The sequence below is a fragment of the Haliotis rufescens genome, unplaced genomic scaffold (assembly GCF_023055435.1).
Source record: "Haliotis rufescens isolate VD_foot unplaced genomic scaffold, xgHalRufe1.0.p SCAF_3, whole genome shotgun sequence".
In the NCBI taxonomy this organism is placed as follows: domain Eukaryota; kingdom Metazoa; phylum Mollusca; class Gastropoda; order Lepetellida; family Haliotidae; genus Haliotis; species Haliotis rufescens.
Window position 1 is genome coordinate 20,930,806 of NW_025964001.1, and position 21,465 is coordinate 20,952,270.

At 39.6% G+C, this 21,465-nt stretch overlaps 1 protein-coding gene across 5 annotated transcripts; it reads right to left on the reverse strand.

Annotated features, from left to right (window-relative positions):
* Positions 1 to 1,630: 1,630 nt before the first annotated feature.
* LOC124137077 (ankyrin repeat and EF-hand domain-containing protein 1-like) lies at positions 1,631 to 20,323 on the reverse strand. 5 transcript variants are annotated; one of them, XM_046503225.2, is made up of 10 exons: positions 20,140 to 20,323; positions 19,747 to 20,008; positions 18,358 to 18,463; positions 14,715 to 14,914; positions 13,222 to 13,495; positions 10,599 to 11,409; positions 9,499 to 9,725; positions 8,088 to 8,278; positions 6,905 to 6,934; positions 1,631 to 2,531 (listed from the first exon to the last, which is right to left on the reverse strand). In XM_046503225.2, the coding sequence occupies exons 2-10, from the start codon at positions 19,984 to 19,986 to the stop codon at positions 2,250 to 2,252; spliced, it is 2,361 nt and encodes a 786-aa protein (XP_046359181.1). In that variant the 5' UTR covers positions 19,987 to 20,008; positions 20,140 to 20,323; the 3' UTR covers positions 1,631 to 2,249. The 5 variants fall into 5 exon arrangements, with proteins under 5 accessions (XP_046359181.1, XP_046359182.1, XP_046359184.1 ...); XM_046503229.2 differs by adding an exon at positions 7,622 to 7,652 and having other exon boundaries at positions 2,427 to 2,531; positions 19,747 to 20,323; XM_046503228.2 differs by lacking the exon at positions 6,905 to 6,934 and adding an exon at positions 7,622 to 7,652 and having other exon boundaries at positions 2,393 to 2,531; positions 19,747 to 20,323.
* Positions 20,324 to 21,465: the final 1,142 nt, after the last annotated feature.

The window sequence follows — 21,465 nt, forward strand, 5'->3', positions numbered from 1 at the left end:
CCCTCTTCCCCTGAATCCTGAATACCATTTTTCACTTTGAGTCTCACAGCTCATCCTGACTTCCAAATACTACTTAACACAAATCTCAAAAGCACTGAGAAAAGGGTGCAATTTGAAGTTCAATTTAAAAATATAGAAAAAATTGAATATATAAAAGAATTTTTTACAGACACCATTATTTATTGTTAAAATTGAATATAATTGCAATTACACCCTGAATACCTCTAATTGGAATCCCTGGTACCTTAAGGGGCTTAGCAGCATCACAAATGACAGACTTTTTTCAGGATGTAGTCAAAGAGGCACAGAACAGCAGAGGTGGGCCCTGAGGCAGACATGGTTTGTGCAGCAGCTTTGTACCTTCATGTAACTTAAGGCAAACACAGTTGTAAAGGCACAAGGCAATGACGCCATCTTAGATATAAAAAATAAAGTTAAATACAGGTTTTGGTGCTTTTTGGTGTACAGTATCACAATGATAATTCAGTTCCTGGACCCCACAGCTGGTAGTCTGGTGCAATGTAGTACCAATAGATTGTTATTTAGGGACCGGTCATTTATTACAGGGGTGGGTCAGAGTTTTTTGACGCACTAATGTACTGAAAATAATAACTCTCCCCTAATGCTTTGCATATTTTTTTATGACCCTCCTGATTCCCTTGTATCCACCACACCCCATTATAACAAACAACCAGCACCTTACATGTACCCAAACAATAACATCAGTATACAATACCCTTACTTCTGAGGGTGCAAAATCAGATTTACAAATATATCTTATCTGATATTGGATAACAAATCTCAACAAATAATGTATTACCTGCTCTGTTTGAAGATATTAGATGGTCCAAAGCAGTCCATCTGCTAAATCTTGACTCATCACAATATATTGCTAAAATAATGTCTCTCCATGAAAGTGATGCAACACAAAACCGCCAAAATCCAGATAGTATCACAATGGCTCCATTGCAGTGCATGACACAACCTTAATCCTGGCTGAGAAGGAGATATGGCTGTATGGAGCTTAGGGGTAAAACTGAACATCTAACAAACCATAGAAAGCAAACACAAATCTGATCTTGCACACTTTAAGTAAACGTACACGCAAGTCTCAACACACGGATATAATACTGTTATCACACTGGCTTATAACTTAACAATTTATATACATTGTGAGTTATTATCTAAGACAATGTATGGCAAGTATTTTACAACATACAAACAGTGCAGTCTTTATTTACAAATATTGCATGAAGTAGGTGTCAGTTTTAACTATTAGGAATATATATACAAAAAGGCAGCAGTTGTATCACATGACTTAATACTTCCATCAAATAACATTTAGGTGGGGTTGTACTTTCAATATCTCACTGAAGTACTGGAGAATGCCTGCGAATGGGTCAACTTTAATGCTTGTCTGCTGTCTAAAATTAACAATGCTGCAGAGGAAGTAAATAAGACAGCTTGGAGATTACAGGCTCATAACTTTTTATTAAATATATTGTCAAAAGAGTGTGTGAGCGAGTGAGCGAGTGAGTGAGTGAGTTGGGTATAATGCGGTTTTCAACAGTATTCCAGTTATATCACAGTGTGTCAGATTGATGTGGGAAGAAAGATTGAAGTGATGCAGGTCTCAGCCATTTACACCTTTGGTGAAACCCACAAGCATCAAAATGGTTGGATTTAACACTGCTTTTAGCAATATTACAGCAATATCACGGTGGGGGACGCCAGAAGAATGCTTCACACAATGTACTCATTTGTGAAATAGAAACAAGGCCTTCGGTGTGACAAGCAAAAGATTTTACCATTTGGTCCCAACTGACCCAAGGCAATATGTGGAGGACGACAGCTGCTCTTTATTTAGTATGGGAAATTGTGTTTTATTTTTTGTCCTTGAGCAGAAAAAAAGCATGCATGAAGTGGTTGGTGTGCCAATGCTTGTAAATATAATTTGTAATAGAAAAATCATGAGAATATGTTGATTCTGGGAGATGCTACTTTCGGAATCAACAGATTCAAGTGATTTGTCCAGCTTAAACCATGTTATTGCGGATATATAACTTCTCCATAATTTTGCATAATGACCTATAGTTACATCAGATATACCAGTACTTGTTTTAACGCACGTTCAGGATGGCCAGTGAATTCCTGGCACAGACTCAACTGCAAAAACAATGGTGCGACATGATCGTAAGGGTTTTAATAAATGTTAATAACACTTTTGCCAATAATTCTTGACTTTAAATTCACTCCTCCAAACCACCAAACAGTTCCACTTTTTTTGATACATTGCTTTTGAAAGGCATCTCGAAATCATCAAAGTCGACCTCCCAGCCGAACCTGTCTCGCTTGACTTCCTTCTGCTCAATGAGGTTGCGAGTGCTGGGTTGTTTGGTCCAGGCTTTGAGCGGGGTGTAGGTGATGTCCTCTCTCTCCTCCATCCCCCCTGCCAACGCCGACGCTGCACGCAAGATGGATCCTTTACGCTGGTGTGGGATGCCCTCGTCGTGCATGCGGTGCACTGGAGGCTGGATAAACAAGAATGATGTTAAGAGAAAGTATACAAAAACACTTTCTGGTAACTTCTAATCATGCCACTTATTGAAGTGCTAGCCTAGACCATGCCGTTCTATGGCGAGTTCTTTTTGAGTGAATGTTGTTTGATTGGTTGGTTGGTTGGTTTGTTGTTTAACGCTGCACTCAGCAATATTCCAGCTATATGACGGCGGTCTGTAAATAATCGAGTCTGGATCAGACAACCTAGTGATTAATATCATGAGCATCAATCCACGCACTTGGGATCGATGACATGCATCAACCAAGTCAGCGAGTCTGACCACTCAATCCCGTTAGTCGCCTTTTACGGCAAGCATGGGTTGCTGAAGACCTATTGGACCCCGGAATCTTCACGGGTCGAATGTTCTTTGAAGCCACAGTCAGCAATCTTCCAGCTGTATCACAATGGCCGGTAGATAATCAAGTCATGTGACTGAACGCAACGATCCACTGTGATGGCACTGTGACACAATAAAGCACAGAGTCAGACCACCCAATCCATCTTAGTGGAATCTTACGACAAACATAGGTTACTGTCGACCAATCCTATCCACGAAGGCTCACAGAGGGTTATGCTTAAAGGATGAAGTTTCAGTATGATTTTCTTGTTTTGGAGATTGATGTTTAGAAATGAAATAAACAACACTGAAAGACTTGAGAGGTCATCCAAACACTACATGCACATCCCAATCTGTTGATCAAATGTAAACCCTGACATAATAGTGCCAGTGTCCCTTCCAGATCACAACACAGTACGAAAAGAATAAACACAAGACAATGATGTCGGACAGTGTTTTTGGAATTATTCAAGTAAATCAATTGTAGAAAGGTTCAAGACATAGAAGGATGAACTTTCAACATTTTTTATTCTACTCAAAAGGAGTTTTTTCATATAACTATCATCTGTCATGCCATCAATTTGTCCTGTCACACATGTTACTGACACTGCACACAATTAATGACGAAGAGGAGACAAAAGGCATATACACACAACACAATATTCAGCAACGATATGTCATCCGGTCCTTGATAATCCAGAGTATTGTATCTCCACACTTTAATGATAAATACTGTAGACCCATGAGCATGATTAAGTTTTGAGCTCCATGCAAAACAGGAGATTGTGGGTGGGTTGTGGGGTGTGGATGTGGGTGGGTTGATGGTGTGGGTGTGGGTGGGGTGTGGAGTGTGGGGTGGGGTGTGGGTGTGGAGTGAGGGGTGCGACTGTGGGTGTGGGGTGTGAGTGTCGGATGTGGGGGGTGGGTGTTGGGTTTGGGGTGTGGGTGTGGGTGTGTGTGTTGGGTGTTGGGTGTGGGTGTTGCGTGTGGTGGGTGTGAGGTATGGGTGTGAGATGTGGGGTTTGGGGTGTGGGATGTGGGGTGAGGGGGGTGGGGATGTGGGGGGTGGGTTTGGGTTTGGGTTTGGGGTGTGGGTGTGTGTGTTGGGTGTTGGGTGTGGGTGTTGGGTGTGAGGTATGGGTGTGAGATGTGGGTGTGGGGTTTGGGGTGTGGGATGTGGATTTTTGGGTGTGGGGGGAGGAATGTGGGAAGGAGAGGGATATTTATGGTTGTCTGTTCATATACCTCTTCATATACAGTTAAGATGTACTTGCATTATGGACTTTGGCCTATATGAGAAATAAATTGTATACTAAAATAGCCGTCCAATCAAATTACACTCATGAGTAAGAGATATTTTGTGCCAAATTACTGATAAGAGGGAGCTGGAGGCAGCATGTGCCTCATGTTAGCAGACAGGTCCAGGGTATTCATCGTAATAGATATAGAGTTATAATACAGGACAATCAAGGAGGGTATCATCCAAGGCCAGTTCTTTGCAGCTGATGTCAGTGTTTCACCACAAAATAGATTATGAATGAAGAGACAGTTAGTGACACATATGTGCTGCAGCCTTTCCCCTGAACACAACACAGAATATACAGCCAGGAATAGCTGCTGCACCTAAACATGGTACCTGTTCACGGTCAGATGTTGTAGCTCACATGCATCAGTCATATGTTCAATCTGATATTGTTACTCCCACTACCAATGATTCTGCTATCTTATGGTCGTGAGTCTGATTTTGCTTTAACATTTAAAACATGGCATAGGCTTTAAAAACTAAAAGATTTGGTTCTCAGGCAATTACTTTTGAAAATATAGTGCAGGTGGGCATTATTTTTGTGTACTAGTATATAACCAAAAAAACAGTTGTGTACCATCAACCTGGGAAAGGGCCTCCCTACATAGACAAGCATACAATGCCGCCATGACCATAACAGTAAAGCAGTGCGCATGTAAAGGGAAGTAACTGCATACTATATTGGATTGCATAGCTTTTAAGAATTATAACTTTTTAAAAAGAATATTCGCTGTCATATAGCTGGAATATTGCTGAGGGCGGCATTAAATATCAAACCAACAACAACAAAACATTTAAAATGTAAATAAAAAAGAAATGTGCAGCAGACTTTATGATGATGTGGGGGTACCTGAGAACCAAGACTATTATATTTTTTAGCCTTATGTAAACATGTACCATATTGCTATTTGTAATACATCATGTATACTATGTTGCAATCTGTTACATACAATATTGCTATCTGATATATACAATGTTGCTATTTGTAATATACTATGTTGCTATCTATTAATACAATGTTGCTATCTGATATATACAATGTTGCTATTTGTAACATACTATGTTGCTATCTGTTAATACAATGTTGCTATATGTTAATACAATGTTGCTATCTGATGTATACAATGTTGCTAACAGATATATAGTGTAGCTATCAGGTGTAATACACATTGCTGTGAGCTATATATACCATGTTCCTAACCTATATAAACTATGTTGCTATTAGGCAAAAACCTGCTAACAAATATAAACCATGTTGCTATTAAATATAAACATTGCTGCCATCAAATATAAACCATGTTGCTATTAGATATAAACATTGCTGCCATCAAATATAAACCACGTTGCTATTAGATATAAACCATGTTGCTATCAGATATAAACCTTGCTGCTATCAGAGGTAAATCATGTTGCTATCACCTGCCCATGTATTAGTAAAGCCAGCACTGCAGATCTTACACACAGTTGTCAGTGGTAATGAAGGAAACACCATTCTATACATGCATGTGCCAAACATTCAACTTGAGGAACTACCCATCGTAACAGATCTGATTTGTACACATGTACATTCCATTTATTCCATTTTGAAGGGTGACCACAAAGTGTGAAATTTTGATAATTGTCAGATTAGTCAGGGAAGCCAAAAACACAAAACATTACCACGCGTCGCCACCTGTCAGTCATCAAAATCGAAGTCCTCCATGTCAATATCATCGAGGTCTACATCACCTGCACTCTCCACCTTAGGCTGACAACATAAACAGTTCAACAGTTGGGCATCGATGTTTCCAGTTGCATCACCTCCATGTTCTACCCATACTACAGGGATGGTCCTGTCATCTCATGGTGCATTAAACTGATACCTTAACATATGTAGACCGTGAAACCTTGATGGCAAGATGGCACTGTTCTGAGTGAAACCAGTCAGATTACAGGGAACAATATTCCTGACTAATAAATAATCATTATGTTCCGTGTATGATGTAGATCATCTGGAAACTCGTGTTTGTAATTAAACAAGGTTTACACTAAGGACAGACTTTTTTCGTCTTTTTATTTTGTTTACAGAGTTTTGGTCCAAAATTTCAGGTCGGTAGGTCAGAAAAAATACATACAAAAATTCCAATTGCAAATATTTTTGGGGGATTTAAAAGTTTTTTTAATTAGGTAGCAAAATTAATGGGAGTTTTTAGGAAAAGTTTTCGACAGGTTTTAATTGTAGTACTTTAAATAATTTAGCAACAGTAAAAGAGGTGTGTTTACTCATTACTTACTTCTGTTGGGCAGGGGAAAAAACCAACTTCTTCTCATTAATATTTTTTCTCAGTTCAATTTTGGGGAGTCAGTGGATTAATAAATCAAGTTTAAAAACAAGTTTGGACTAACATAGTTTCACTGTAGAGACTGATAGAAGTTATCCATATAACAGTGTCATGTTCTCAAGACTGATACAGTATGAAAAGTGTTAGCATGCTCAATTTCCTTATCAAAAGTTGAGCTGTATTCAATGAAAGGCAGACGAATGTATAAATACCAAAATACTTCTGAAACTATGTGGGGTTTTCAAATTTTCAACCTTTCCCCATTAATCTGACAATGTGTGTAAAATCTGCATATACAATGACATAAGCATTATTCTGAAAGCAACATTAAAAGCATACATATCTATTAATGAATTATTCATAACCATATCTGTAATGATTACCTTGATATGTCTAACAGTATCCTGAATATGCTGAATAGAACAAATAGTACAAGTCAGAACAGAAGTGAGTGAGTGAGTGAGTGAGTGAGTTGGGTTTTCTGGTGCTTTGAACAGTATTTCAGTTATATCACAGTGTGTCAGCTTGATGAGGGAGGAAACCTCGAAGTGATGCAGGTTCTAAATTAATACCACAATGAGAGGTATGGTGCTGACAAACCAAGAATGACAAACAGGGCAAATCTGGGATTCAAACCCATGGTCAGTGGATTCTGGCATGACTAAGGGACACAACTCTGCAGAGTGAATTGAAGCACTTTAGACCTGTGCCCCAAGATAGAACTGGCAGAAAACTTGCTTATATAACAGCTCTTAAAAGAAACACCCCACCTGTTGGTTAGACGTGTGATATTGACTATTCATTAGCTATGTTATATGGGCAATATATATTTTTGATAAAATAAACATCAACAGACAGGCATATTTAAATCTACAGTATCATGACTATATATACTCAGAAAACAGAAAAACTACATTAGTAATTAAAACCACTTCTACACAGGCAACCCTTGCCACCTCAACCAAAGGGAATACTGTTTTATGGTGTATGCAGGAGTCAGTGTCACTTTGTGTACATTTAGTCTACATAAGCAGGAGCCCAGTTTACAGGGAGAGGCTTGGAGAAAGCATACAGCTAGCCTAGGAGTGTGTTTAACTTACAGCAGTGCTACTGACTGGTTATAGCATGGCCCTACAGCAGAGGAGAGACTGTCAGTGCTTTACATTATACTGGAAACAACTGATGTACAGTACAAATAATGATGCAGATTGTATTTTCAAGCAATAACCAACACAATAAACTGTTACTAAGATGCACATTGTAAATATATATTTTAGTGATGACGTTAACAGCATTATTACAGATTCATGCCATGACTTGCAATATAGCTTAAAAAGTATTAATTTAAGTAACTAATTTAAACATTTTGCATTTCAGTTTCTTTAAAAAAAAAAAAATTCCAAACAGTATAGGCACTATCAAACATTTAATGTCAGATTATATGAAATATGTGGCTCAATTAATTGGGAAAAATTCCACAAAGATATTTCTACTGTGTGGAGAATGCAAACAAGCCTACTGTGGACTACAGCACAGGGATCAAGCACACAACAGAACATAGCTTACCAATGGTGAGCCGGTCTCTTTGCCTTCCCCTGGGGCGGACGATGGTCTCTTGGCCTTGGGTCCTCCACTCCCTTTCTTGGCCCCCTTCTTCTTCTTGTCCCCTGGGGGGGGCATGGAGTCCCACTTCTTCTGTACCACATCCAGACAGCGGGGGTCGGCCCACGACTGGGCGATGTCCATCGGGTTGTGACCTACATAATCAATGTGACACCATGTACACTGTAACTCCAAAATAATTGAAACAAGCATTTACTTCGCTTTCCAGTCTTTCAGATGTACTATCAGTGTATGAAATACTCACAAACACTTGTAAATTATTATAGGTAATGCTTATATCCTTTCATTTGTACCTTTTGCATTTCAAGTTACTATTCTAAAAGTCAGATTGCTGTCAGAAGATGGATCTGATTGTCACTGAAAATAAGTCTTGTAATTTATGAACTCATAACGATAAATCGTTTCTTGTGTCTTTAGTGTGGTGTACAGGATTCTACAAGCTTAATGTTGGTGTAAACCCCTCAACAATCAGTGTCATGGTGTCTAAACCCATACAGCTTTTGAATACAGTACACCATGCTAGCGACACATGCAAATCACAACACTGACAGCTCAGTTCACTCCATCACCGTGATCGCATGCTCACTACATAAGCCTGATCACAGCTGAGAGAAGCTTATCCCAGTGATCCTCTGTTCACCTTCATCCTCTGTATCTGAGGTCTGTTCAACAAAGCGAGCATAGCACTAAGGTGATCGTAACTACCATACTGTACCATAGACCTATGACTGTTGTAGTGCTACGATCACTTTATGGAACGGGGCCGGTCTTTCACCATAGCAACGGAGAGTGGGGGCCTGCACTAACACATTTCACTGATTTGAACACTTATTCCTTTTTGTGACTTTGTGCTGTGGACATGACCTTTAATGTGGTGTTGTGGCACCAGTCAAGAGCTACGATTCTTTTTCTATTTAAAGAAGATTAGAGAGCTTTCTCCCACCATGATGTGCAGCTACACGAATGGGCCAATGTGTTGCATGATGACTGCATGACTTTCTATATAAAATTATACAAGTGTTACTTAACTGGTCCGTCACAAAAAAAAAGTTTTCACAACTACACAGATGGAGCGAAAAAGAGAGAGTGACGAGTTACTGGTCTTGGTTATGTGGTTACGGTGCACCTGCGCGAACACAGGGTGCGTTAGGATGAGATGTTTTTCACTGTTCTCTGGGAAAACAGAACAGGACGATTCCACTACTATTTAGAAGAGAAAGAGATAATCAATAAGTATGAGTCAGGATCAGATAAAATAAATAAACTCTTGTTTAAGTTTTCAGTAATCCACTAAGCATGATAAATACGACAATCCAAGACATGAAAGAGTCCTCCAGAAAGGAAACATCCTGACCTTTCCTGTTCTCTGTCTGAACCTTGGCTCCCTTGTCAATCAGCATCTGGACGACGTTGTCCCTGGAGCTCTCGATGGCACGGGTCAGGGGTGTGCCACCTCCCATGGTGGAGGCGTCGATCTCTGCCCCATGATCCAACAACAAGTCCACGACATCCAGCTGGCCGGAGTGGCAGGCGTGATGGAGTGGCGTCCACTTGAAGTTGTCCCGGGCGTTCACACTAGCTCTAAAGAAACGGAAATATGTTACTACACTGTGGAATTGTCTGCCTGTGTTGATAACATGTATGTATATGTGACCATCCAGTCTCCTCATTTTAATCAGGGTTTGGGCAACCTAGATGCTCTGCAATCTCCAGCTGGAGACAGCTGCACCTCTGCACCTCTGCACCTCTGCACCAGAAACATGGCGGACAAACATGGGCACTAGGACTTTTCTGCCCTGGAACCCACTTTAAGAAACAAACAATGGGCAAAAAGGGAGTGAGTGAGTATGGTCTTACGCTGCTTTTTAGCAATATTCCAGAAATATCATGGCTGGGGACACCAGAAATGGGCTTCACACATTGTACCCATGTCGGGAATCAAACCCGAGTCTTTGTTTTGATGAGCGAACGCTTTAACCACTAGGCTACCCGACCTCCCCAGTAGGCAATAAGGGCATATATTAACCTTTAATTATCACTGAACCTGTTATACATATTGTATCAAATCCAGCTACACAATTATAAGGAAAGGTATTAAAAAGTTCAAAAGGTGAAACTATTTGCTCTCAAATTCCTAAGTCTGACTGTATGTGGGGTTATTAATCTCAGACTTGAACATCATCAATGCCATTGTGTCCCAGGCTGCACAAATATACAACTCAAAAGAAGTTTGGGACCACTCGATTCTTTTATATTACAATAGTAAATCTGGCATGGCATGATAGAATAACTATAGAAATATGAAAGAATTGGGTGATCCTAACTTCTTTTGAGAGCAATGGATTCTATAGAAATATGAAAGAATTGGGTGATCTTAACTTGGGTGATTCTAAGCGAGGAATCAATCTTGGATCTGACCGGCAAGAGTAGACCCCTAGCTATTCATCAACATACCCGTTCTCGATGAGGAACCTGGCCATGTCGATGAGTCCCCCCTGGCACGCCACCATCAGGGGCGTCTTGTAATACTTGTCCCTCGTGTCCACTGGAATACCTTTCGAAATAGCAGTCTTCAGCGAATCAAAATCCCTCATCTTGGTTGCCTCAGTGATGTTGAGATACGTCTTGTCTGGTTGTTTCAAGTACCAGGCCGAATCGTCCTGGAGAGGATGGGTGGGTGGGTTGTCGCGGTCGAACCGCCCTGTGTCCGTGAAGTGTATGTGTCTGGGAATGAACATCTCGGGCGGTCCTCCCCCGAACGTCCTTGCCCCGTCCTCCTGCATACAGATTGGCATGACAAGCTTGAACTTCCCCTTCTTCTTCCCCTTCTTGCCTCCCTTCTTCTTCTTTTTCTTCTTCCCTTCAAACGCACTCATCAAATAATTTTTATTTACCCATTTTTTCGCAGCAAAGAAGTCATTATAGTCTACCTTTCCATCTCGAGCTTTGTCATGAGTCGACACAATTTTCTTGAGTTCATCTTCATCTGCTGGTGCCTTTAAGCCAATAATCGTATCAACGACATCATCCTTTGATATAGACCCCACCTCGTCCGGGTCATATTTCCTAAACATATCACCAAGTTGTTTCTGTCTTTCATAAACCCAGTCATACAACGCAATTACCCAGGGGTCATTGTTCTTGCCGCTCTTCCCAAAGGACTTTTCTGCCTTTCTACATTCCTTTAATGCTTCTTTGTGGCCCTCATCCTTTGCAATGACTCGTGGTGTAAGGCCTTCGTTGTTCTTTGGTTTGGGGTTGCAACCTGTAAATACAGTGAGTGGGTGAGTGAGTGAGTGAGTGAGTGAGTGAGTGGGTGGGTGGGTGGGTGAGTGAGTGAGTGAGTGAGTGAGTTTAACACTGCCTTGAACAGTATTCCAGTTTTATCACGGTGTGTCAGCTAAATGTTGGATTCCAGTTTTATCACGGTGTGTCAGCTAAATGTTGGATTCCAGTTTTATCACGGTGTGTCAGCTAAATGTTGGATTCCAGTTTTATCACGGTGTGTCAGCTAAATGTTGGATTCCAGTTTTATCATGGTGTGTCAGCTAAATGTTGGATTCCAGTTTTATCACGGTGTGTCAGCTAAATGTTGGATTCCAGTTTTATCACGGTGTGTCAGCTAAATGTTGGATTCCAGTTTTATCACGGTGTGTCAGCTAAATGTTGGATTCCAGTTTTATCATGGTGTGTCAGCTAAATGTTGGAGGAAAGCCAGAAGAGATGCAAGTCAGACATTTACCACTTTGGTGAAACTCTTGCGCATGGGTACGGAGCTCACAAACCTAGAAACATAATTGACATGAACCGATCATTTATTGCTGGCATGCCCAAGGTCCACAACTCTGCACAGCAAATAGCAGCGCTTCGGACTACTAGGACGCCCTTCCCCCCCTGTAAATACAGATGTGTGTGCGTGACTAGTGTTAGGTCATGAATCCAGAGATGGATGAGGGGTACACCCTCCTTTTGTAGCATGCTTATCATATTAACAATTAATTGACTAATTTGGCCTACAAGAGCAAATGGTTTCCTGAATTATGTGGAAGCATTTTTTTGTATTTTAAGCACACACCCTCTTTTCTAAAAAGCTGTATCTGTGCTTGTGCAGTGCTACAGAGATCCCACAGATCATCATGGTAGCTGGTACATCTAGTTCAGACTAGGAGCCAACACAAGTGATTGATGGTGTGAACATCCAGGCTGTATGAACCACACAGGTCACCGCGGACCGTCTTCCCAGATCATCCCACACTTTACGGCCATTGTGTACTTCTGACACCCACATGAGTCAACTCCTAACACATGCAATGGGTACAAGTGATTTATCATGTGATGGACTTACCAAAGCTTATATACATGTAGTTATTTTGAACCCTTTCTCCAGTCATGTCAATAGCAGGGTCATATTAATAATTTGAAACACTGCAGGTTGATTACTCTGATGTATTAGATGTAACTGAAGTCATCTTCATGGTGACACATTTTATTTTCTAACAGTAATGCTTTTAAATGTTGGAAGCATACAGATTTTATTTGTTTGTTTAACACCACACTCTGCAATATACCAGCTGTATCAAGTACGACAATTCAGTGATTGATGCCATTTGCAACGATCCACGCTGTGGACCAAGGCACCAAGTCTGATCTCCTTACGACCAGCTCCCCCACAGGATTGTGCATACATGTATGTATGTAAGTGAACAAGTTCTATAAAAGTTTCAGCAACATCTCAGGAACTCTTCAGCAATATTATTGTGGCATACTTGCGTCATAATTGTTTTTAATACAAGCCGTCTGCTCCATCAAATGGATGATACAATACAAGCTGTCTGCTCCATCAAATGGATGATACAATACAAGCCGTCTGCTCCATCAAATGGATGATACAATACAAGCCGTCTGCTCCATCAAATTGATGTGATACAATACAAGCCGTCTGCTCCATCAAATGGATGATACAATACAAGCCGTCTGCTCCATCAAATGGATGTGATACAATACAAGCCGTCTGCTCCATCAAATGGATGTGATATAATTCAAGTAGACTGTGCAGACTGTGGGATGAACTCCTTACCTCTTTGTGAGAGAAACTTGCAGCACATGCCATGCCCAGTCTTGGACGCCATGTGGATTGGGTTGTTCCCCTCTGCGTTCGTCTGGTTGAACTCTGCACTATACCCCGCCATACAGGCCAGCACCTCGAAGTGACCGCCAGTGGCTGCGAAATGTGCTGCGTGGTTGCGACGGATATCTATGCCGTTCACCAGCCCCCCACCCTCCAGTATCGCTCGGACAACCTTCACACTTCCTGCACTGGATGCCGCCATCAAGGCTGTCCGGCCACTCTTCTACAATGACAAAACACACACAATTAGTACAATGCATCAAACATATTTTGGCCTGTGTTCTATTCATGGTGTCCATGTGCCTATAATGTTAACAGGGGTTCACTATATGTCAATCTACCAACTAATTTACAAGATATGATCGGTTTTATGGGTCATAGTACATAAATCTTTTTAAAAAAAGTACATCCCTTGACATTTTCTCATATTCAGACAGACTGAAGAATGAACAGTAACAGAACCAGCCCTAATACACAGCAATGGCTTCCATCCCAATGTTAAAGTGATCACAACACTTTGTAACACATTGATTCCAAAGATAACTCGCGTTTTGTCATAAATGCAGAATTTACTCAATACAAGCAAGGCCTAGAATTGGACTTCAGAGAACATTCAATGCCACTCAACTCTTTCTGTAAACTTTCTTTAAGGTGCAAAAATATGACAAAACCAATGAGTATGCACACATGACTATAAGTACTTTGGTCAGAGAATTCCTTCTGAATTATTTTTGTTAAGACATGTATTGTGTATCCAAAAATAGACCAAAGTATGAGTCACAATTTTTTCACCATACTGAATAACAAGTCGAAAGTGGCAACCATGCTATATTAAAAATGTATCTATGTTAACTAAGGAATGAAATGGCAGGTGTGGTATAACAAGGTGATTAGGTATTTGTTTTCACTATGCCCAATGGTTGGCAGATGGAACAGAGTAGATGGCCATTGAGTCACCATTTGATTTGTCCAGGAAATACACAGGAATGACTGTAATAAAGTGTTGGTCAGACACTCACAGTCTTACCTCCTGTTCATTCTTTGGCCAACATCTTGTTTATTGTTAGGCCTACCTCTCTTTTTTGTTAGGCCTTATATCCCGTTTATTGTTGGGCTAACCTCCTGTTTATTGTTAGGCCTTACCTGCTGTTTATTGTTAGGCCTACCTCTCTTCATGTTAGGCCTTACATCCTGTTTAGACATTATGGTTATTGTCTTACCACTGTTTACCATTTGACCTTACATCCTGTTTATTGTTAGGCCTACCTATCTTTATTGTTAGGCCTTACTGCCTGTTCATTTTGGGGCCAACCTCCTGTTTATTATTAGGCCTACCTCTCTTTATCATTAGACCTTACATCCTGTTTAGGCCTTATGTTTATTGTTTGGCCTTACCACTGTTTACCATTTGGCCTTACATCATGTTTATTGTGCAGCCTCACCTCTACTTTACTGTTTGGGTCGGCTCCCTTCTGCAGGAGCAACAGACACATGTCCTCGTTCTCCAGAGCAGTCTCACATGAAAACAGGAACACTGGACATCCATCCTTGGCAACATTGTTTAGTTCCGCCCCGTTGCTAACAGCAACTTCCATACACTTGGCATGGCGCTGTGTCGGTGATATGCAGTAGAAGATGATGCCTGGGGAACAAATGATATCACATTATAACACCTGGGAAACAAATGATATAACTTCCTAACACCTGAGAAACAAATGATATCACATTATAACACCTGGGGAACAAATGATATAACTTCCTAACACCTGAGAAACAAATGATATCACATTATAACACCTGGGGAACAAATGATATCACATTATAACACCTGGGGAACAAATGGTATCACACTATAACACCTGGGGAACAAATTATATCACATTATAACACCTGGGAAACAAATGATATAACTTCCTAACACCTGAGAAACAAATAATATCACATTATAACACCTGGGGAACAAATGATATCACATTATAACACCTGGGGAACAAATGATATCACACTATAACACCTGGGGAACAAATGATATAACTTCCTAACACCTGAGAAACAAATGATATCACATTATAACACCTGGGGAACAAATGATATCACATTATAACACCTGGGGAACAAATGATATCACATTATAACACCTGGGGAACAAATGATATCACACTATAACACCTGGGGAACAAATTATATCACATTATAACACCTGGGGAACAAATTATATCACATTATAACACCTGGGAAACAAATGATATAACTTCCTAACACCTGAGAAACAAATAATATCACATTATAACACCTGGGGAACAAATGATATCACACTATAATACCTGGGAAACAAATGATATCACACTATAACACCTGGGAAACTGGTTTAGTTGTAGCACTTGTCAGGTGACACATGGCAGTACTGCTGGGTTATGTTAGGCAACAAACAAACATTTTACCTTTTTAGACCAATTGTGTGAGTGGCGGGTGCTGCCAGTAGGGCAGGACATGCTTACCCTTATTGCAAACACCTGGTGTCATCACTAATCCATTCATAAAATTGATCCATAATATTTTGCCTTTTATGCCCAATTGAATCTGTTTCGGCAGAAAACCAATACCGGTTTACCTGGCATTGATGTTCTATATTTAGATGTAGCACTAGCAATATACACCTGGGGCACATTAAATTCACACATAGGACTAAAGATGCTAATTACAGGCCTAGTCAAGCTGGTAATTAAACAATTGGTTTATAAACATGAGATCATGACCTAATGATATGAAAGAGAAAAAAGTGGTTCCATGGCCCCACAAGAAGATCAGCACCACGTTGATCCTCCTACTAGTCACCACAGGACCACGGTTACCCAACACATACACGAGCAGTTTATGATAGTGAGGTGGTCGGTTACAAACTCAGCGGGATGAATAATGAACACATCAAGCAATTATCTTGAAATGTTTGCCTGACTTCAGATAATTAACGACACGTTTTGGTGTCTGAACTCCTGGTTCTGACCCAGAGTGGATTGACTTAGATGGAACTGTGAGAAGCTGTGTTTTAGTTGATGACATAAATAAACTGCACTGTGTTACTAGTCATTCAAGTTTAATTCCATTAGCAAATAGTTTTACATGGTATTCATGGGCAGTTATCAACCCAAAAGCTTACAAACGGATGTAATTGCCATGGTTACCATAATGACAAATACATATTGGATGAATTAAAGCTGAAAAAAGCTTAGCCTAGTTGTTAACAGGTGATGTTTAATTAATGGTCATCTATTGGACATTGATGTACCTCATGAAAATCAGTATGAATGACATGTATACACAAAGGTAAAAGTACTTTATGTGTTCTAATAATAAGTGATTTATCATAATGTGATTATTCATAGAAATAGTGTTCAATTTGGCTGTAGATGGACCAAGAGGCTTTCTACGTATATTTATCTGCTTACAATCAACATTAAAACAGATAAAAAATTCAAATTCAAATTCTGCCAAGCAATTTTGGCATTAAAATGCATGTTTATTGTCCAGTACACATACAACACTTAAGAGAGGGATAGAAAAATTTAGGTGTTCCTTGTTTTTTACACAAATGAGTCTACATGAGTCTGTTTGTGGTTCTTGTATCCATCCTTAAACCTTAAAAGTCTATATAACCAAATTATAACTATCACAAATTTTGAATTTGGGCTCCAGTTGGTTGGATCTGTAAACAAATTTTTTTTTTAAAATGTCGCCTCAAATTCAGGCTCAGCCACCATACCTCTGCACCCAAACTGTTGATTCATGTAATACAGCTTATGAAATGATGGCACTGTGAAATGCAGCACTGACCACCATTGATCTCAGGGGACACCTGGTGACAAACACAGGCCCAGACAACCTAATTAGTCTGTACTAGTGTGAGCATCCATGTTGATGAGTTAAGGTCTGTTTGTCTTGTAGCTCTCCACAGAGATAACAATAATTACCTATCATTAATTTGCCACTTGGAATGAATTATTAATGCTGTGGGATACCCCAGATGCACAACCAGGACAAAACACGCAAAATTGAGGGGGTGTTTGACGTGCGTGTTGGAGGAGGTTATTATTAAAGGACTGGGCGTGTACTAGTTGACATCCAGCTGATGAAGGTGACGGACCAAGAATTATGATTTGCAATACAGTGAAACCTTGTTAACGCAAACTCCTTTAACTAAATGATACTTGTAAATGATGATGCCAGTATGATCTCAGCAGGATGCTTAGGCACATTGTGGTCTTATATTGCCACTCATGATCCGAGGACATCACAAAGTTTCAATGTATTAGTAAAGGTAAAAGGACAAAATATATACAGATAACAACTGTTTTACACACTAAGGAAATCATTAACAATTAATTTGCTTTTCATGGCAACAAGTCCTCTTTCAAGTGTCATTATGTATCAATATTTGGCAAATGACATATGCATATTACAAAACCAGTAGGATGATGCACCAACACTTTGATGGATCGTTATCTGCCTCATCAACAGTGTGTGATTACTTTGTTCACGGATCAGCGGACACTACAAATCAGGAATGTGGAAACAAGGTAAACCTCCAAATTTAGAAAAAATATGTAAACCAACTGATAAAATATAGGGATGAAATTTGTGAAGATAATATGCACATCATTAATTGTAAATCGCATACTCAGTCTTTTACTGGCTAGTCATGAGTGAGTGAGTTAAAATTAACGTCACATCGGCAGTATCTCAGCCATATAGTGGCGAATGTCTAGTCATGAGAGTCAAATAAATAGATCACTAGTAGGCTTCATAAAACTAAAAATCAAAAGATGTACATATAAACATGTTTAAAGTGCGAACTGCTCTGCTTTGAGTGGGACAAATACTATCATGAACAGCTGCATATCTTGTAGATTCCGCGGGACGAACATGTAATCAAGTTTATCTTTTAGATAGGAATGGTATAAATATGTCCAGGAGAACATAAACCTCTGGTCTGATGCTCTGTACAAGTTAATGATGCATGTCATTGACAGTGCTGTATTTATCTGGTGCTGTATTTATCTGGTGTACATTATTCAGCTAATTACTCACCCTTTCCCTCGAGATCTGTCAGGCTGAGATTGGCACTAGCCTTGACTAGCTTCTCCAGACAGTGGACATGGCCGTACTCTGCTGCTCTCATCGCTGCAGTGCGACCCTGTGGGGAGTTGACAAATCTGATGTGTCAGCAATGTGATCATGCAACTAACTGGGATTCAGTGGAAAAGTACACTTACTCAGGAAAAAGAACAGAGTGGGGCAGAAACCTTTTTTACACAATGTGGAAGGAAAAACAAATATTTTGTTTGCTCTTATTTAGCTGTTATAGGTTGTAGCAGGATCATGAGGGGTACATGGGGTTTTATGCGTGCCAGGGGTGAGTGGTAATAAAACCAAACGAGGGATGCATAAAACCCCATGTACCCCTCGTGATCCTGCTACGACGAATTTATCTTACCAACCTGTTTTAATATGACATTGTAAAATAATTCAAATAAATTCTAAATTGATACAAAACAGTTGCTCGATTGAGCTGAGGTCAGCTTGCTCTGTCACATGATATCCATTGGCTCAGAAAAAGCGTGCAGCTTTTTGCTTTGAAGCGGGCTATAAAAGACTTATTCTGTCTCTCAGAAATTCACGTTCATTCGTCATGCTCGTGGCGGGGTATTAGCGATTTATTACCCCGCTGAGAAATGTATTACTCTCCAAGGCGGGGTTAAGCATGTGTTGAAATTATGACTCTAATAATAATTTCTATTAGTGAAAATGCCATAAGTTGTAGAAACTTTATTATTGTTTATAATATGACATATTTGGCAATTTTGACAAATTCATTGACAAATTCTTTTTTGGAAAACTGCTAAAACTACTGACTCAAAAAGTTCAAACTCATTATTTCAAACCAAAACTGTATGTGTGATTTCTTAAAGTAGATTCTAAACATATTTTCTTCTTGTTCATTATGCTTGTTTAATAACTATCAATATAGTATCGTTTGGAAATTTCAACTTTTTACTTAAATCCTAGATTATAGTACAGTTGAACATGTTTACAAATTCAAGTTTAACAAATTTGAATGAGTAACCAAGGTAATTACATAACTGTAACTGTTAGCTAGTTTGTATTCAAATCCTATACCATAGTATATGTACTCCACAAACCCAATTATTATTATTATTATTATTAATGTAAAATAAAAGATGTCATACAGTGTGGGATGTTTAAGAGCATGTAAGTTTACTCATACATTTGATTAGACAAAATAAGCTGTTATTACTTTTAATTGAACGTTTTCAGCAGTTTTCACAGGCATGTACAATTTATTTATTTGCAAAAAATATTGGAAATTATTTTTATGTTTTAGTTTCTTTATACATAACAAAACTGATTCAACATCGATTTTATACATTTTGACAGTAATTATATATTTATTCTTACCTTGAAATCCATCACATCTGGATGAGCGCCGAGATTTAGAAGAAATTCAATCATTTCATCATCGTTGGCGATCGCTGCAACACTTAGAGCCGTGGTGCCTTCAGTTGGATCGTTATAGTTGATCAAGTGTGGGAGACCGCTCGTCGTGAGCTTCTCGATTTGTTGGCGGTCTCTTTCGCGAACACATTGCAATAATTTACAAACTTGCAACGTTTCAAGTCTATTTTGTGCGACTGGCATCCTGAATGATTGCGATTTCTACCTATAACACACACAAAATGATGACGGTGTCACTAATGTTTAGAATCTTATTCACCGAGACACTGAAATGTAAATAACACAAATCGGATTATGTGTTTGCTTGGTGACAAGCACCCGCTCGGAGATTGTCACCTGTAGAAAGTATTTCTAGTGCTCCCTTCTTGTGTCATCTAGCTTCTAGGAAATGTCTGAGAGTAACCATAGAGGGTAAACTAAGTTTGACTTGCTTTCAAGTCATACGTCCCCCAGTACTCCATCTTGTCGCCAGGTCACCGACATCGACTGAGGTTGTTGACAGTTTCCATGGCACACGCGCACCTGCCACCTGGGAATCAGGGGCACGTAACTCTGTAGCGACAGACTTACACTGTCTTGATTTATGAAATCGATCGGACACATTTTCTCATAAATAATTTCGTTGCCCGCTGTTCGTTTTATCGAGCATTTGTGGTTCATGAGAGTAAGTGACTTAAACGGGGAGAGAATCTGTGAAACTACTAGACGTAAACACGAAAGGCGGCGATAAATAAATGTCCCATCTGTCCTTATCGTGAGGGGGAGGAAGCTGGCGCTGTTGAGAAGATGAGATTAGATGTCTATAATCTACAGCAAATCGGACGGTTACATTTAGATGTCGAAACAGATAACAGACCAGTTTTAAGACTTATAATCTAAATGTACACTAAATTGCAAAAGCAACTGTGGTGATGTTTTTATTTATATCATGCCAATAGTTATTTTTTAGAAGTACCTTTGAAGGAATGTGTTAACATGTCAAATCTTATACATAGAGATTACTACACGGGTGTCTGTCAGATACCACTGATCTTACAACGAGTTGTTTCAAAACGTATCTAACGAGCGAAAGCGAGTTAGATACGCTTTGTAGCAACGAGTTGTAAGATCAGTGGTATCTGACAGGCACGAGTACAGTAATCTGTTTCTTACACACCCTAAAATCGCACCTTTTTAGCATCGAACCGATGCATTTTGTCTATATTCTCATGATTGCAGTAGATCTAGCGCATTAGTACATAACACCACTGTCATAAGTGACGTCATCCTATGTGCTGCTTACTACTCATAAATAATGTGACCCTGCACAAAAAGGTTTCCGTCATATCTGTGGATTATCAAGGCGATGATAAAAATGAAAACTAGGCAAAAACAGAACACGCTGGGTGCCAATTTGAAAGTTTACACCTCAAAGAAATTACCAAATATGTACAACAATGTTTACTTCCGTATGACATCACTACCGGTGACCGACTTTTACAAAATGGCGTGTTCACTGACAACGGTACGCTGGATTTCCAGAGGAGGATTTTCGTTGATTGAGGGATCGTATACACATAAATATGTCACATAAGTAATCAGAAACATTCTGACAATCTGCGTACTGTTATTTGTTTACCATGTTTCCAATGTAACAAAGAGAATTAGTCAGAAATGCAGATA

What these genes read in the sequence shown, in the direction of transcription:
- LOC124137077 (XM_046503225.2), bottom strand. Translation starts at nt 19,986, where the DNA reads ATGCCAGTCGCACAAAATAGACTTGAAACGTTGCAAGTTTGTAAATTA. An exon ending in CAAGTTTCTCTCACAAAGAG is followed by an intron (nt 11,410 to 13,221) that starts GTAAGGAGTTCA and finishes CTGTATTTACAG; the next exon opens with GTTGCAACCCCAAACCAAAG. An exon ending in ATACTGTTAGACATATCAAG is followed by an intron (nt 2,532 to 6,904) that starts GTAATCATTACA and finishes TTGTTTATCCAG; the next exon opens with CCTCCAGTGCACCGCATGCA.